Source organism: Melopsittacus undulatus, chromosome 4 (assembly GCF_012275295.1).
Source record: "Melopsittacus undulatus isolate bMelUnd1 chromosome 4, bMelUnd1.mat.Z, whole genome shotgun sequence".
In the NCBI taxonomy this organism is placed as follows: Eukaryota; Metazoa; Chordata; class Aves; order Psittaciformes; family Psittaculidae; genus Melopsittacus; species Melopsittacus undulatus.
In genome coordinates, this window is record NC_047530.1 from 90,845,045 (window position 1) to 90,863,142 (window position 18,098).

General features: G+C 42.2%; 1 protein-coding gene across 1 annotated transcript in view; it reads right to left on the reverse strand.

Moving 5' to 3' along the window:
* PIK3AP1 (phosphoinositide-3-kinase adaptor protein 1) overlaps window positions 1-18,098 on the reverse strand; it is a 48,913-nt gene that overhangs the window by 25,998 nt on the left and 4,817 nt on the right. The window contains exons 2-3 of the mRNA XM_031053373.2: window positions 16,399-16,815; window positions 115-263 (exon numbers count right to left, since the gene is read on the reverse strand). Coding sequence (XP_030909233.1) covers window positions 115-263; window positions 16,399-16,815 — 566 coding nt within the window. The remainder of the gene's footprint in view (window positions 1-114; window positions 264-16,398; window positions 16,816-18,098) is intronic.

Sequence of the window (18,098 nt, forward strand, 5' to 3'; positions counted from 1 at the left end):
ACAGAATAGGAATTAGGGGCTAATTCCCAGGCCTGTAAAGCTTTCCACTACACAGCAGCAAGAGTTGCACCCGCTCACAGTAAGAATGTAGCCCAAGGAGTAGACATACAGTACCCCACACCGTATGCGATCAGGCTGCACCACCAGATGGTCCCCAGTACTCTTGGATGATCCATGTTCGTCACTCATGGCAAGTCTGTAGGAGTCAATTAGGTTCTTCTCGTCTTCTGTTTCTGTATCAGTCACAGAATCACAGCCTGAGTCTAAAATAAAGCACACAAAGTCTTTTTATTACATCACTCCCCTTTGCTGAAAATGTATATCATACACATGCATCCTGATAAACAGCCAGTGAGATGGTGGGGTGGAACTTGCTTTCCTTCTCAATGTAATGCTCAGGAAAGGGGAGCTAGTTGAAGAAAGGGAAATTACAGAGCTTCTGCTTTTTTTGTTACCCCTTAAAAAGATGGCTGGGGAACATTCACAAAGACATAAAAGTGCTGTTGTAGCACTACGCATGCTAACAAACCAAACAGCAGTGCCACTCTTTGCTGAGATGGATAGTCCCTTCTCGTGTTAGATAACAGAATTAGGATGTAGATGTCTAATATAAGAATGATCAGCAACTGGACCCATCTGAATCTAGCAGTGCTCCGAGCACACTGTAGGATAGGCAGCAGCCTTTAGTCTTCCTCTTCTAAAGTAAATGAAGAAAACCAACTTTTCTTGCTTTTCAGTAGTAACTTTAGTTTTTCTGGATCCTGCTTAGGTTGCTGACCCCAACTCCCAAGCTCATTACTGTGATGACAAAATACAACATGAAGCAATAGTCTTAAGGGATCCTGTTCCTCGAGCAGGAACTATAAGCTCCTATATCTATACAAGAGTGAAATTGGAATGTAGCAGAGCCTTTGCATTGAAGAATAACAATACTCTATACAAACAGATCCAAAAGTAGAAGTAAACATATGTAACTCTACCATCTGTGTGTACAAAACAGTGTTCTCATTCCTGTTTCCCAATACCAGCATGGATATTGATGAAAGAGCAAAAAACTGAATTGGTATCACTGGCTGCAAGAAAAAAAACCTAGCAAGAATTAAGATAGACTACAAGGCGTCTACCCCTGCCAGGGAATATTTTTCCCAACTAGAGACAGGAAACACCAGATGATTTTGTATCTACTTAGCAGAGTGCTTTCGTTTCTACCTCGATTCACACGAGTCACACCTTTTTTCACCTGTCTCCCAAAACATAGTGTGAAAGTCACTGCCTCCCCCTTGTCAGAAGACTAGCATTAACTCTTAAAACTCAATCTGCCATGGCCAAAATATTCCAAACCTTGGAAAACCATAGAGTAGTCAAGGATTTAAGACAACATTTTCGAAGTTATTTGTTATTATTATTACTTACTGTAAAACATCTGTAAAGAGCAGCGTAAACTATTTACTAGATAAAATCTCAGATTTGGACTGGTAGAGTTCTTAAATCAGTAAGAAATGCTCTATTTAAAATGCTCAGTCCTGATGATAAAGACCTGAGAGACCAACTGCACTGTCTAACCTGTGGTAACCATACAGTGAAGCTGCCAACAGCCCAGGTTTTACTCAGAATCCCCTGATCTCTCTGTACATCAAGTTTCCACAAAACAAGAAATTCAAAGTTATTAAAACAGGCTTTTATAGGAGCTCATACTAGTTGCAAACAGTGAAGCTAGAAGTCAGTCAGAAATTTAAATCATTATTATTATTATCATCATCACCAAAAACTGAAGATATTCGAAATTGTTCCTGCAACCCAAGTATGGGATTTAATGTCCATTTTCTCATCTCTACCTTCCAGTGTTTACAGGAGTGACATGGACTTGCCCTGGGCATTGTAAACAACTTTTGGTGACTCAGCTTTCTCCGAACCCTTTTAATTTCAAAGATGAAAATAAATAAATAAATAAAATTTAATATCTTTAAAAACATAAGATATTTGAAATTAAAAAAATACTTTAAAAATATATATTTTATATACATTTAAATGGGATTTTATGAATTATATTATTGCGACTCTGCTTTCAGGAGACAGGTTTTAAACCACAAAATTTTAGCAAATCATTCAGCTGAAATTTTTGTCAAGAACAGTGATACACATTTGCCTAACTTTATGTATGTGAGTCATCCCACATGGCAAGTAAGCCTAGTCACATGAGTACAAGTACACTGCTGCTTTAATATTTGCTGTAGAAAGAGTAGAGCCAAAACTCTGCAGCTCTAAAGTTCAAGGTATCACCACCAACACTGACATTTCTTAAACAAACCAAGAACAGCACATGTAATTTAGCAAATAGATTTTAATACTGCACCAACACAAATATGCAGATTTGACTAAGAAACTACTTTGACACAAGGCTGTGTATTGAAGGTGGTCTTTTGGATTTTCAGACAGTAGCAGTACTACAGAAAATGGACTGAAGCTTTAAATTCCTTAACACAGTATGTTTAATTTATATTGTCCAAAGTCACCAGCTGCAAGAGCCAGATCCCAGTTTTGGGAACCCTTCTCTTACAGAAAGGTGGACTACTCCCACCTGGGAGTGTCAGGCTGCCTAGGAGGGAAAAAAAAGCACTGGTCCCATATTCTTCCCTAATACAATAGCTATCACACCAGGTATTTGGCATGTGCAGAGCAAGACACCATGTGTTTTGGGAAGGAGGAGAAGAGGCAACTCTTACTAGAATAGTGACTCTCTAACCTCTGTTGGTTATTTCCAGTATGACTAAATTAGAAAGACTAAGCTCACAACAGATAAGAGAGAGCAAATGATGACCACATTACAACAAAGCATTAAAGTTCCTGCAACATATGCACAAGCTGATGCTTGCCAGCATGCTGATACTAAGGGCATACCCACCCCCATATGGCACCATTAGTGTGGTAACTTGTATCTTATTTGCCTAACATACAGTCCATTTCAGAGTAAAATGAAACCTAAAGCTATGGATCTCAGCTACAACATCTACAGTAAGCAAGAATAAGAGGGTTGCAAGGAGAGAACAAGCCCCCAGTCTCTCTGCTTTGCTGATGTTGTTTGATACTAGAAAAAATAGCGGATTAAGAATAATCTGATCTTTTAAGAAGTTCTAGTATTGCCTGATCCTGTCTCACACTTCTACATTCTTGCAACAGAGCTTACTGCCCTGAGGTCACATGGAAGCACAGATCTGTTAGGTAATATGGGAAGAAGCAAGCAATGTTAATCAGTAATTGGATTAACAGCTGAGGGAACATGCAGTCACAGTTTCGGGTATTATTCATCTGGTTTCTCATTCAGAAAATTCTGAAGTTGCAACCTCCCACATAAGCAGTGAAGTGAAGCTACGGTCATCTTGCAAGTTCCAGTCAAGTGCTACTGACTTGTGAACATGCAAGCACTGCAAGAGGAAGCCATTCCACTACATTTAATAATATCCATGCTCTAAAGGGACATGTTGCTAGATTGGGCTTCCCACTCACAAAGATGCTTGAATAATGATAACCCATTTGCACATACAGATTCGGCAACTGTACCTTTGCAATGATACCCAGGCTACAAAGGCCATCACTGAGGACATCAACAGACTCACTAGAAAGTTAAATGTCTACCTGAATTGAGCTTCTCCATGAGCAGCTGCTGTAGGTCAACAGCTTGTGGTTATGAACAGCTCTGCCTTGCCTGGAGGGCCTTTCTGTTCCTTTTCAAATGAAGGCTACCTCTGGCCACATTTCACAGCCTGTGAAACACTTGTGAACATAGCAGCAAGGGAAGGAGATGCGGTCCAAGAAACCCAGCCACATTTCCCCTTGAAGAACATGCCCCACTCCAGGAAGCATCAGTAGCTGAGCTACAGAGAGCAGCCCCACACCGGCCCCTTTTTGCCAGCCCTGCTAGGCTCCACAAACAGCTGCCCTGCAGAAACTCATGTCTGGGAAAATCCCAGGGAAGACATAGGCATGGCCACATGCTTCAAGTGCCATTTAGCAGCTTAAGGAACTAAATGAAGCAGCCAGTTATTTTGCCTGTTGCTGTATGGTGCACACAGCTCACTCCGTCATCCATTTCCTCCTGGCTAAACTGGGCAGGCTATCAGCATGGAGCCAACAGCTGTGGTTTCTCAGAAGTCAGCCCTTACACCACAGGACACTTGAATGCTGGGAACGAGTCAGCAGCTGGTGCAGGCCATTCTGTCATCCAAATACTGGTGCAAATGGCACAACTGGGCAACAGTTTACCCCTACAGGTTCTGCATGTGCAGACTACCCCCTTGCAGACATCTGTGAACACTTCCCACCCATCCACAGACCAGCTCACCAGCCAAGCCAACTAGCTTTCTCCAGGCCTCAGACTTTCACATCAGTACACCCAGAACAAGAGGGAAGGCCTTCAAAGAGAGCTCTTGCTACCACCAAAGCTTGCAACTGGCCAGCCTTCTTCTCCAAGGGTGAACAAGGACACTACATCTCCCAGAGCACTTGCAAGAAGCAGGCAATGTTCTGACAAAGTAGTCAGGGAAAGCAGGGAAAGTTATCTTTCCTCATGCTAACCTCAGGACCCCTGCTTTACCACAGAGTACACACTTAGTGAAACATCTTGTGATAACCCCTCAAAACTGGGATATTGTAGCAACATTTTCCCTTTCAACAGAGTGGACAGCAGAATGCAGAAAAGTAGAAAATACAGAGGAAAATGTAAGGCTCTGAAACTGTCCATACAGAACAAATATAGTATGGGATATCTCCCCCTTCTCTCCAAGCCTCTCACCCCAAGCAGCTCATCTACAAGTATGCACCTAAAAATTATTTTCAGTTCTATAAAGAAAGTGATCATGTTTCGTTTCTTCTGTAAAGCTGGAAATTACAATAAATGAGTTCTCATATCTCACCAAAGATATGAGCTGTATTTTACTATGCCAAGTTTTGCTTGAGCCAGTGTGTGCACACATGCTTGGGCATCGCTTAGGGAAGCTGTATCCTTATGAAGGACACAACTGGGCTATTAAGAGACCTGTTGACAGGACCAGTATTTCAGTAAATTGTAAGAAGCCAGAAGGTATTTACTTAATAACCTACTAAACTAACATATATCCTTAATACTAAAAACTCATACATTACTCCACAGTTTTACTCAATAAAGCACAGCTCATCCAAACTTCAAAGACCAGGTTTTCTTTGTTGTATTTTAGAACTACAGACATACAACTGAAAGGAGAAAAATGTCTTTACAGCAGAGTGCAAGAGGCTTTAATGAACTTCATGAAAATTTAACCCAGTGAACTCATCTATTCACTTTCCTTGCTTCAGTGTTCCCAAGTGCTGCTTCCAAGTTATTTTTTTAATTTCGTCTTTGAAACAAAAAGGGTTTGGAGAAAGCTGAGTCACCAAAAGTTGTTTACAATGCCCAGGACAACTCCATGTCACTCCTTTAAAAAGATACTGGAAGGTAGAGATGAGAAAGTGGCCAATAAATACCATACTTGGGTTGCAGGAACAGGAAACTGAGCACACAGTTCTGGCAACAGTGAGGTTAAGAAAGTCTAGTCTGCAAAGCCACAAGAGTGGAAAGGACACAGAAAAGAAAGCAAGAGAAAAACTATTAAAAAAATACCAGGCATTAGAAAAGTGTGGTAAAATAAGATCTCATGCAGGTGGGGAACTTGCAGAGAACAGGAAGCTAACCCATAGATCAGAGGTACCTTCTGTGGGAATATTCCAATTCAGGAACAAATGTCACCAGTAACTTCCAGTTGGTTATTTGGGCTGGGCTCAGTTTTTAATTATTGCTGACACTCATTATTAATTTCAGATGAAAAATGGGAGTGAGGAGGCAAAGCAGCTGCAAAGCAACTGTGATCAGACTAATGCATACAATCATCATACTTAATATGGCACCTCCTGATGTGCAGAAGCACCAGCAGAAATTCCACATGGGAAGTCCTTCCTGTATTAACAATGTATGGAAATTGGAACTGATAGTAATTCTTATCATGGATATAGTGGCACATAGGTAATAGCTGGAAAGCTGCCTACTACATATTATCTGTACTAGCAACACTCCTCACCCTCCTCTGACTTGACTGCAGATGACTACTGGATGGGCTCTTACAGTTCAGTTTGGAATGACTGCAGGCCGCTCTTCCCCAATAGCTTAGGAAGGTACATTCAGTCTGTAATGCTGCAGGCTGCATGGAGGCACCATCCACAAAGATCTAAGCACAAGGAAGCTCCACAGAAGCTCAGAGATTTCCCCAGGATAACAACACTCAGTAATCCTATCACAGATTAAAGAGGAAATTGCAATTTGTGGCCTCCTGCAAAACTCTTTTAAGCTTACAGCTCTTGTTCATTCACTAGGAGCACTGAACTGAGAGCAGGACCTGTAATGTAAAGAATGGGATGTGCTTGAGATAACAGTAAGTCTTACAGCTGCAACATACAAGGCCTGAATCCAGCACAGGTTTTCCTCCAACCCCAGCAACAGTCTTTTTACAAATACAGACCCCTCAAAATATTGTTCTGAGTTATACCAAATTCTGCTCATAGAAACCTTATCATATGACCTTGCACAGTCCTGGAAAAGAAATGTCTTCTTCCATTACCTAATAATGTGAGTACCAACACTGCCCCTGCAATACTGTTACTTATCCAGAAAAGACTTTTCAGCTCAAAATTACCTGTCCAGAAAAGGCGTTTTAGCTCAAATACACACCTGACTTTAGAGAGTTATCCTGGCTTAGTGAGGCTGCTGAGCTAAAAATAAAATAAATAAAAAACAATAAAATCTGTGCATTCATCTGACAGCAGATGTTCACACCAGAAAGAGCTATAGCAGTTTAAAATATAACTGTGCCCATCACATCACTTTTTCCTCTTCCTGTTTCCCCTTATCTTTAATGTCAACAGAGGCCCACGCAGCAGAACCAGGGGAAAAGAGCATGTATTTGGCTGCATCAGCAAGACACAGGACCAGGATCTCTGCTTCAGCAGCTGGCAACAGGGGTGTAAGCTAAGTGGACAGGCCCTGAACTTCAGGATGAGGAGAAATATTTATGCATTTCACTCATAACTACTGCAAAAACAGTAGCTTCCAGCTCAAGGATGAAATCTCTTATAACACAGAGATAACATAGTTTATCTGACCATGTCTAGAGCATGCTACAAATGCAAAGTCCATTTAGCTTGTTCTTTCACTAAGGTTCAAGCAAACATGTACAACACTATGCCTGCTTCAAGCTAAAAGAATGTCTGGCTACTATGGTTCAGAAACTGCAAGCCAACTCATCATCCTAATGCTTTGAGCTCACAATTAGCCTGAGGGTCTCACAGGCCTACTGATCAATTTGTGACAGGATTAAGTGTATAAATCTGAAGAACTAGCATGGGTGCACGGGACCAGGACAGAGGTGGGAAAGAACTTCTGAGGAAGGTGCAGGGTTCAGGTCACCCAGACAACAGACACTGCATACATAACCAAAATCCCAAGAAAGGGGAAAGAATAACTCAACATATACTGGAAAAGTGTATGCATGGTGTCCTGGGTTCAGCAGTAGCAGTCATTTTTTCGCCTTCTTGGTAGCTGGTGCAGTGCTGTGTTTTGACTTTCGGGCTGGGAGCGGTTGCTGGTAGCACGTACGTTTTGAGTTACTGCTCAAATGTTTGGTTTTGTCCAAGGCCTTTTCTGAGCTCATGCTCTGCCAGGGAGGAGGGGAGGCCGGGAGGAAGGAGAGACAGGACACCTGACCCAGGCTAGCCAAAGAGGTATTCCATACCATAGCACGTCATACCCAGGAGGTAACGGGGAGAGACCCAGAAGGGGTTGAGCTCTGGGGGGATGGAGGAGGTATCGGTCGGTGCTCAGTCAGACAGGGTGGGGTGAGTTATGGGTCGGTGGCTGGTGACATGTTGTATTCTCTTCACTTGTTATTTGCTTTATCATTATAATTTGTAGTAGTAATGGCAGGAGTGATTTGTGTTGTGCCTTAGCTTTTAAACTGTGCTTATCTCAACACGTGGGGGCTACATTCTTTGGATTCTCCTTTCTAACTCTCCGGGAGTTGGGGGATCAAGGGGGGGAGTGAGTGAACGAGCCGTGTGTGGACTTGGTTTAAACAACCACGACACATGGCTATTGATGTTTTGAGACTGCGAAGACCCACATTACACCCGGCACTGATTCAAGTCTTTGTGAGCAACCACATGCAAGTAACGTGAACAATCAACTTGCTGATCAATTATTCCTTGCAGTATCTCTTGGATTCAATTTAGGCACAAAGTGTAACACTTGCATGACAGAAAAGACTGTCCACACAAAAGCCCCTAAGGCTGAAATTCCACCCAAGAGAGCTGGTGAGCTGCTTCGGAAAGATCCATCAGCAGATCACTGTCTGGCAGGAGGTGTGGCTCTAGATATGGCCTCAGAACATCTAAGACTACATTACTACCCAAAGGGCAGTTCTGCCCTCCCTGACCTTCAGACAGTCTTCCTTGCGGATATTCCAGACACATGAAATGTGGATACTTTTGCAGCAGTCCATGCTAAAGACAGCCTGTGCTCCGGATAAAACCTCTGCCAGAAAAATTAAGATCCACTGTTATTCTTGAGTCACTTTTGAGAAACACATCAACAGTTTTCTGTGGTAACAATGAAAAGCCATGAAAATCCTACAAAATGCAATCCTTGAAGGAAAACAACTGTCCAAGTGCACCACAAAGGTCTTTGAAACAACTTGAAGACGACCCCACACATATCTTCAGACCTGGTCTGTAAAGCATCTTTGGTTTGACCACGTACTTCTACAATGAAATTACTTCAGCTGTTTCAAACCTGGAAGAAGCCCTCAGAGATGGTCACTGGGCTCTTCTTTTAAGTGGGTTTTTTAAAGCCTTGCAGTTCACATCAGAAGACACTTAGAAGAAGGCTTAGTCACTACCTTAAAGCAACCTGTAGGGAAATTATTAGAAATATAAGATACAGAGAAATAAGATTAGGATTTCCAATATACATGAAGTCCATTATAGCCCTGACCACACTAGTTTCTATACTTTACTAGTTCCAGGCTATCATTTCATTGCCTCTGTCTAAAAAGCTAGTATGCAACTATGCTAGCACTGCTTGAATCTCATACTGTCATTAAAAGCTGTTAAGTATTGCTTTTAATGTGCTTAAACTGGTACTTTATGATGCACCTTTTGTTGGAAAACAATCCATCCTGCAATGGGGAAAGGTCTTACACCTGGGTTGGAACAATCCCAGGCACAGCTACAGGTTGGGCAGAGAAGACATTCAGCCCTCCAGAGAGGGACTTGGGGGTGTTGGTGGATGAGAAAATGAACATGAACTGGCTTCAGTCTGCACTTGCAGCCCAGAAAGCAATCGTATCCTGGGCTGCATCAAAAGGAGCGTGACCAGCAGGTCGAAGGAGGTGATCCTGCCCCTCTGCTCTGCTCTCGTGAGACCTCACTTGGAGTATTGTGTGCAGTTCTGATGTCCTCAACATAAAAAGGACATGGAACTGTTGGAACAAGTCCAGAGGAGGGCCATGAGGATGATCAGGGGACTGAAGCACCTCCTGTATGAAGACAGGCTGAGAGAGTTGGGGCTGTTCAGCCTGGAGAAGAGAAGGCTGCATGAAGACCTCATAGCAGCCTTCCAGTATCTGCAGGGGGCCTATAAGGATGCTGGAGAGGCACTCTTCACTAGGTACTGGAGTGATAGGACAAAGGGTAACGGGTTAAAACTTAAACAGGGGAAGTTTAGACTGGATATAAGGAAGAAATTCTTTACTGTGAGGGTGATGAGGCACTGGAATAGGTTGCCCAGGGAGGTTGTCAATGCTCCATCCCTGTCGGTGTTCAAGATTAGGTTGGACATAGCCTTGGGTGACATGGTTTAGTGTGAGGTGTCCCTGCCCATGGCAGGGGTGTTAGAACTAGATGATCTTGAGGTCCTTTCCAATCCTAACTGTTCTATGATTCTATTTCAATTGCTCAATCCTGTTTGCTACAGACGGATAAGGTCATTCATGCATTTCTCTCAGTATCACTTGGGGACTTAGTTAAGGTTTCTCTGATTGCTTTAACCAGCTCTCTGAAGTCTCTGTGCTTCTAGCACCAGTCATTTATAACCATAGTAGCATCTGCAAGGAAAGGCATGCTACCACTATGTTCTCTCAACCTTGACTCCTGTGCAAGAGCATCACAGTTTCCTCTCCTTGACAGGCAGTGAGACACAGCCAGGCTGCAGAACTCTCATACAATGAGACACTCTCATTGCACCCAGAGGGCTGACTAATACCTCACCTGTTCCTCTTCAAAAAGCAGGGTCAAAGAAGCATATCTTTTGTTTCAACACAATATAACAGAGAAAAGTACAGCTTTAAGAATTCACTTAATTTTGCCCCTTCAAAGAGGGGAAAAATAAAGGAGCAAGGGAGGGAGAGAAGACTGCAGTACAGCAAATGATCATGCTGCATTATGTCTTCAAGATCATTCTAATAAGCTGGCAGAAATAAACACTGGATGTTATTCTCCAAGATAGGACTACTCAGAACATATTCATCCACAGAGCATCAAGAGCCACAAGGAAACAATAAATTGTCCCCAGTTTTATATTTGTCTGTCCCTTTAGGTTTGTACACCAATTCTTGTGTCTTCCAACCTCCAGCTTTCCTCTTTTACTGTACTTCTGATCCAAACAGACTCCGAAGATGAAGCAGAGATCACAAACTTGGATGTCACAGGCTTCCACATGCAATTTTCAATTTTCATTTTTCAGAACCAACTAATGGCCAAAATGAAACTTGCAGAAAATGGCATGCACAGGACTAAAAACTCTTCAGGAGCATTGTAAGGACGTAGGACCACAAAATAATGGCTTGAATACAACAGCTTGTGAGGAAAATGCAATGCCATATCCCCTCTAGGATGTCATACAGCCAAGTAAAGAGATACCAGCATTGCCAGAGGAACACTGCAGGAAGTTAGAGCTGCATGAACTTGGGTGTGCTGACAAGCTGGAGCCCCAGAGATGCAATATTAGCTCTCCAGCAATAGAACAGATTCCAGAGCATCATTTTCTGTAAAGCCAAATATTAAGGAGGTAGCTTCATACAGGCATTGATCTGTCATAGCTTCATGATCCTTCTCTAAAATGATGACCAGGGATTTTAAATTCACTTGCAGAATTCTTTTTGGCTGCTTTATTTCCAGGTTGTATCCTTTGAGGGGGTGGCACAACTTTCCCACAAAGTACTTGGCCATGTCATGACTCTTCCTAGCAGGATTACTTTCTGTATTCAGTGTTTCTCAATGGCTATGCTTTACGAAATTTAACAAGCAGCACAGGGAAGAGCTGCTACAACACTGAGACCCTGTTCTGCCTCCACATGCAACAACAAACTCCACAGGCACTGGTAATCACACTACAGTACCCCATCTTAGAATCATAGAATAGTTTGGGTTGGAAAGGACCTTAAGATCATCTAGTTCCAACCCCCCTGCCATGGGGGAACATGTTCCCATAAGGGACAGAATAGAGCTGTGGAGAAAATGATTGTAGTTCCCAGTTTATAGTATCTCAACTACTGCCTCACCTGCAAGTCTCAGGCTGAAAGAGCATTCCTGACTGAAGTGCTACCTGTCAGAAACAGACACAGCGTAAATAGATACAGTAACTGCTACTGTCAGAGGAATAATTACCAACGTCACTATAGAGTACAAAGCACCCACACCTCAATGAATTGTTGTAATGAGATAAGATCACCCCTGTCCTGTGCCAAGGTGTGCAGCTCTGAATTCTTCTAAAGGCAGCTTTTTACTAGAAACCACAAAAACCACCAGATAGTAACAATGTGAATGTATTTTTAAGAGGGAAAGTAAAGCTCGAATCTATCCACAAAAGCCACAGACTATTTTTCTAAGATATGCTATTTGCTTTTTCATTCCTCAGGACATCTCAAGTATAAGGATAACATAACAGATAATACTGGATTTCACTGTATTTGTGTCCCAAAATAGGTACATGGTAAAGCAGAAAGTCATAACTGCATTAAAGGCCTAATACAGAGTTTGTCTGAGCAATCAAATGAACAAACAGACAGCCTTCAATGAAAGACTATTAGCCAGGCCCAGGAAAAAAACTGACTTTTCGCAGAAGTCTTGACATACATAACAAATAAGAATTTATAGATCATCATTGAACAATCATTTAACATTAGCCCCTACAGTAACAGGAGAGAAGCTCACCAAACTTGAAAATTCACTGTGAATTTAGGTCTCTAGCCCTAAATGGCAGTGACAAGCAAAAGCTAGCAACCAAACAACTAGAGATGTCAGGCTGAAGGGAATGTCCCATGTACTATCACTTCATCCCCCTGGGTTGAGACATACTTGAGAACACCTCATGCATCTGTCCAATCTGACCTCAAACTCCAAATAGCCTATTCCAAGGTTACTTTAGCTTTAGAGCCAGAGTCCAGCACAGGACCACAAAGATAATTAAGGAGCCACAGCATCTTTCGTGCAAGTTGAGGCTGCAAAAGCCGGAGCTCTTCAGCATGGAGAAGAGTTGGGGAAATCTTAACAATGTTACGTGATAGGAGGAAATGGAAAAGAGGGAGCCAGACTCTCCTCCACAGTGACCACTGACCGGACAAGACGTAATGGGTACAAACTGAAACACATGAAATTTCATGTGAACACAAGAAAATGCTTTGTTACTCTAAGGGTGGTCAAACAACACATTCTCTGGAATGTGTTGGTCACAGAGACTGTGAAGTCTTCACGTACAGAGACATTCAAAACCTGACTGGACATGGTCTTGGGCAACCTGCTTTACCTGACCATGTCTGAGCAAGGAGGTTGGACTGGGTGATCTCAAGAGGTCCTATCTAACCTGAATGATTCTGTGATATGCTCTCAATTTTCATCTGTTGCTCCACCCATGCAACAAATGAAAGACAGGAAGTTCATTAAATTCCCTGACACGTACAGGAGGGAGAACAACAACACCTTATGCTGTTTCTGTTATGCCATTTCCCTCCCACAAATGCTCAATGCCTTGATCTCCAGTATCTCACAACAAGCCCCTCACTAGGTGGATTAACATCTCAGCTCTTCCTCATCTACAGGGCTCCAGCAAAATTCTCATCTTCCTTCTAACTGCCCACTGTCCTCCATATTTACCACATACTTCCTTATACACACTCCTGACCTCCCCCATTTTGCAAGAAGTTTGGTAGTACTGATCTTTCCTTCTTGTCCATTTCATTGCATGAGAGCTCTGTTCAGCCAAGGCTGCACTTGTCCTTCAACAGCACTGTTCACAGTTGCTGTTACACTCAGTTATCACCTTAGCAACCTCAGGCAGATGTTGACTTCCCTGGGTTTTTCTGCACAAGAATTTGCTCAGGTACATTAAGTTCAAAGCCACTGATTAAATAGCAAATGTTCTGGAAACATCAACTTTTAAAGCAGAAAATTTGAATTTTTTCAAGCCAAAATAGGTAGTGGCTGAAATAAACCAGAGAAGAAGAAATATGCACAATACAAAATATATTTCAACCGAGCTCTGAGAACAGAAGAGGAAGAGAAAGGTCACCGACTCCAAATGTACAGCACAGACTTCCAGCTGTCCAATGGACACAGCACAGCATGGTGTGATATCACAAGTCAAACAAGATGGCTTAAGTAGCATGCTGGTCACTGCACCCTGGCTGCTGATTATACCCTGCCAGGCCTGAGGTGGCTGGTACAGTACCATCCTGAGCATTCTCATGTCCCACAGTTATTGCATAGCCTGAAAAACTTGCTTAGCCTGGAAAACTTCCCCACAGATGACAGAAGTACCTGTAGATGCAAAACTTCAGCTTTCTGCAGGTTGCCAGGATTGAGAAACTGTAAAAGTAAAAAAGTTCCACCTGCAAGAGAGCAAGAGTCAGTGCCAGCACACAGCTAGTTCTCAACAAAGCTAGATGAGCACTTCCTCCTTTCTGAATTTATACTAAACTAATAAAATAAAATGACTGCCACCGTGTGATGAGAGGGGATGTCATGTTCCCATGATGCACTAAATAAACCACAGCCTAACAACTGTGCTACAGGCAAAAGCACAACCTGAGCAGGGCCAGAGTGCAGGCTCTGGAGAGGTATTTGCTGTTCACCATGCCCTGGGTCATACACTTCACTAGCTCAAGATTCAAATACTAGGAAGCTGCAGCTGAAGTTTGGTCATTGTTGCATCAAGCTTAGTTTTTCAATGCATGCTGACGCTGCTGTTAGAAGTACTGGTGAATGCACATGGAGAGTTCTTTCCAGAGGAAGACACCCACACAAATCATTTCAAAGAGCCTGAATATACACAAGCCCATGGGACCTGATGAAATTCATCCACAGGTCCTGAAGGAGCTGGAGAAAGAAGCTCTCCAGGAAGTTCTCAAGGAAGAAGTTCTTTACTTTGAGGGTGGTGAGGCACTGGAATGGGTTGCCCAGGCAAGTTCTGAGTGCTCCATCCCTCACAGTGCTCAAGGTCAGGTTGGACAGAGCCTTGGGTGACATAGTTTAGTATGAGGTGCACCTGCCCATGGCAGGCGGGTTGGAACTAGATGACCTTACAGTCCTTTCCAGCCCTAACTATTCTATGATTCTATTCTAAATATGGTCATAAACTTTCTCTGCTAAGTACTGTAGCAATGGTCGGCTGCCTTACTCCGAAAATGTTCAGTTTGGACTTAACTGAGATCTTCTAAGAGATCCTGACTTCAAAATTCGTCTTTGTCTAAAATACTAGCAATGAAGTCCTGGGAGCAGAGCACAGGCTGTGTTTCTCTATGGAAAAGGTCTGCTGCCACAAACACTCTTACTTTAAGTCACTTATGCTGTGGTTGGCTGCAACCAGACTGTAAGGCAGATGCTACTTTATATTACCAACCAAGAAGAAAGTTTCCCAGTTTCAGCCAGAAAGAGAACTATGTACACCTGGGGTTGTCTTCTCTCCAGGGGAAGTATCAGAACATTTGCATTTGAGGCCATTCACAAAACCTGGTATGTAGAATCACATGATGGAAGAGGTTACCTAGTCATTTTTTTCCCCACAAAGAGGAAGGACCTGATTCAGTCAGAAAAGTTAAATTAATCTCTGGTCAGTTTTCTTTTCCAGAGTACAAAAGCTCAGCCACTGTTCTCTGTCTTCTTTCAGGCTTAAAGCAAAGGAGACAGATTATTTTAGTCCTAGGTTATCCATTGGGAAACCAAGGTGGTTTATGGGTGTTTGAAAGGAAGATGCAAATTTTAGTTTATGCAGGTTTTGAAAAGGTACTAGGAAATATCTGTTGTGACCTTGTTACCTGAGAATACAATCTTCAGCACAATCCCTAAGTCATCTTTTTTCAGGGAGGCTGTTTTGGCCAAAATCGTAACTTACAAATTTATTTTTACTGTGATAAATCTGTCATTGTCATTATTGCCATTATTATCCTGGCATAAAGCACTTTAATGCACACACCACCAGACACACTAGAAGTCTGCACTGACTCATTTATACCACTAAATACAGACAAATCCTAAGCCAACCACAGGACTTCAGTCCTGATAAGGCTGACAAAGAACACTACAACCCTATGTATGGCAGTGTCATAAAAACATCCTGAGCAGCATGACTCCCCAGAGCTCTTCACCTACATTTCCACAAAACTCATAGGAATGGAGTATCACACACAACCCTAAAGTTTAGGAAAGTTCAGACTCAATTGAAACTCAGTACATTGGGCTTCTGTAGTCTCCTGCTAGCAAGTCCTCTGCAAGTACAAAATGAGGTGATTACTTGTGGACTAGTTCAATTATTTTTAACGTGATCAGTGCAATTCTTCAGATAATCTCTGCTATTCAATCATAAGTAACAAGCTGATCTGCTGCCAGTATGGTTATATCTCTGACTTTAGGCCCAGTGCTAGTGAATAGATACTAGACAAGCTTATTTTGGTTTTGGTATGACAGAAATGCAAATCTGAAGGAAAAGATAATTTCCCATCAACTAGGGTCAATAAAGTGCGGGGCACAATATTTATACAGGCATATCTTCAAAGGTACTCGGCTTTTATTTTTTATTTACATTCAAAGACAGGCACCTACGATAACCTCTAAATTCAGAAGTTCTCTGTAAGTCATCAGTAACCTCTCCAGAACTGGGGACCAATGGACCAGACATAGAAAAAATCAGCTTGCAAAACTTCCTAGTTTACAAGAGTTGTGCAATTTTCTCTAGTTTTCTGTTTCAGTAAAACATGTTACCACTGTTATTAAAATAAGGATAAACAATATCACATATCTCCCTCCTACAACCCCTGGCCAGGAAGCATAACTTCACAACTGCTACCTTACCTTCTGAAATAGCCTTCTTGACAGCTGCAAGGTAAGCATCAGGTTCATCATCATTTGTGAGTTCTTGCCACTGTGACCAGTCCTTGAAAAAGTTCAAATAGTCATCACAGTCTGTAACACCACAGAACAGCTTGACTACTTTGTGTGGGGGGCATAAGGCTTCCTGAAGGCTCTGCAGAATGGGAGGGAGATAAAAACTCCGCACCAGCTCAGCAGATAGCAAAAGGATGATGCTCCGACTTCTACTGAAGAGGTCCAGCTCCTGCTGCGAGATGGCAAATTTGCCTTCCAGCTGGTAGCTTTGAATCCGATGCTTTCGAATGTGCCGAGTAAAGAGGAAGAGGTTCTGGAGGTACTGACACCATTCAGTGGCGTCACTTGCATACACAATCAGCACATCATATCCTCCAGGGGCTCCTGTACAGGTACAAGATGATCACAGGGAGGAAGATTAAGTTCAAAGCAGTAACTGACCCACAGCTTTGCAGCAAAAAACCCATAGGGTTGTCCCTATAATTCATGTCAGAAGCTTCAAAGTTCTTCAAAAGAACAGCAGATATATCCAAAGTGAGTTGTTCACAGCCACAGAGCAATCCTAAGCATGGTTGAACTCCTATATGCATTTACCCCACTAAAATGTAAGAAGTTTTTTAATTTTCAAAAACCTTCTTACGAAAAAAGTATTTCCTATGTAGTATGAAACAAACCACATGTGGAGATTTACAGATTTAAATCAGGCTGATAAGAAAAAAAACCCACAAAAACTCAACCTCCGAAACAAGCTAACTTGAGAAGGGGGGGTCACCCTTGTGTGTGAAGTGAAATCATTTTAGGTAACTATCTGGTCCCTGCAACACAACTGCAAGCCATTACACGCTCAAGCAGAGTAGACATAGCACACCTAAAATAAGAAAGGCCTTTATTTAAATGAGATGCCACAACGCTTACAGGAAGTCACTATGGCTTTCATGGTGTTAGATATTTGCTCTCACTGCAGCAAAGAGCAAACTGCCGCAAAGTATGCATGCAACTGAAGGGTACACTAGCCCCTGTGCTCACAGCATAGCAGTCCAGTCATTCAGGCTTTAGACATTTTACAAGCCTGTGTTGGAGTCCCTCCCCCAGCATGGTCATACAAATGTTATCCAACCACTTTGGAATGAAAAACTCTCTCTTCAGAGGGAAAGATCTAATAGAACAGTGGTGCAGCCCAAAACAGACTCACCAAAATGAACTTATTCCATAGTTCCTTAGGCTCCTGCTTACACACTCCTGCATTTCTGTGCTCTGGAATGAAAGCACTTTTAAAACTGCTTCCAGCTTGCCAGGATGCTTACATACAGACTGAATAAGTATGACATGATACAGTGCTCTCTCACCAATCTTAAGAAAACTTTAAAGTCTAAATTTATTTTTCTTGTTTACCTGTGAAGAAGTATATCCAAATTTGAGGATTATGGCTCTGGTCCCATAGTAAATTTTAGTGCTGAGCATTTCAAATCTTATTAGCAAACTGTCATCTAATGCCACTTTGACTCTTTAAAAGTGTCAACATTTCCAACCCATCTCCATCCAGAAGCAAACAAAGACAGATTTTCCTAATTAAAGTAGAAGGCAATGCCTAAAATATGGAATGCCAAAAAGAGCATCTGCAGAGAGTGAATTTATCAGAATTGAAGATGACAGTTTTGTAGTTGCCT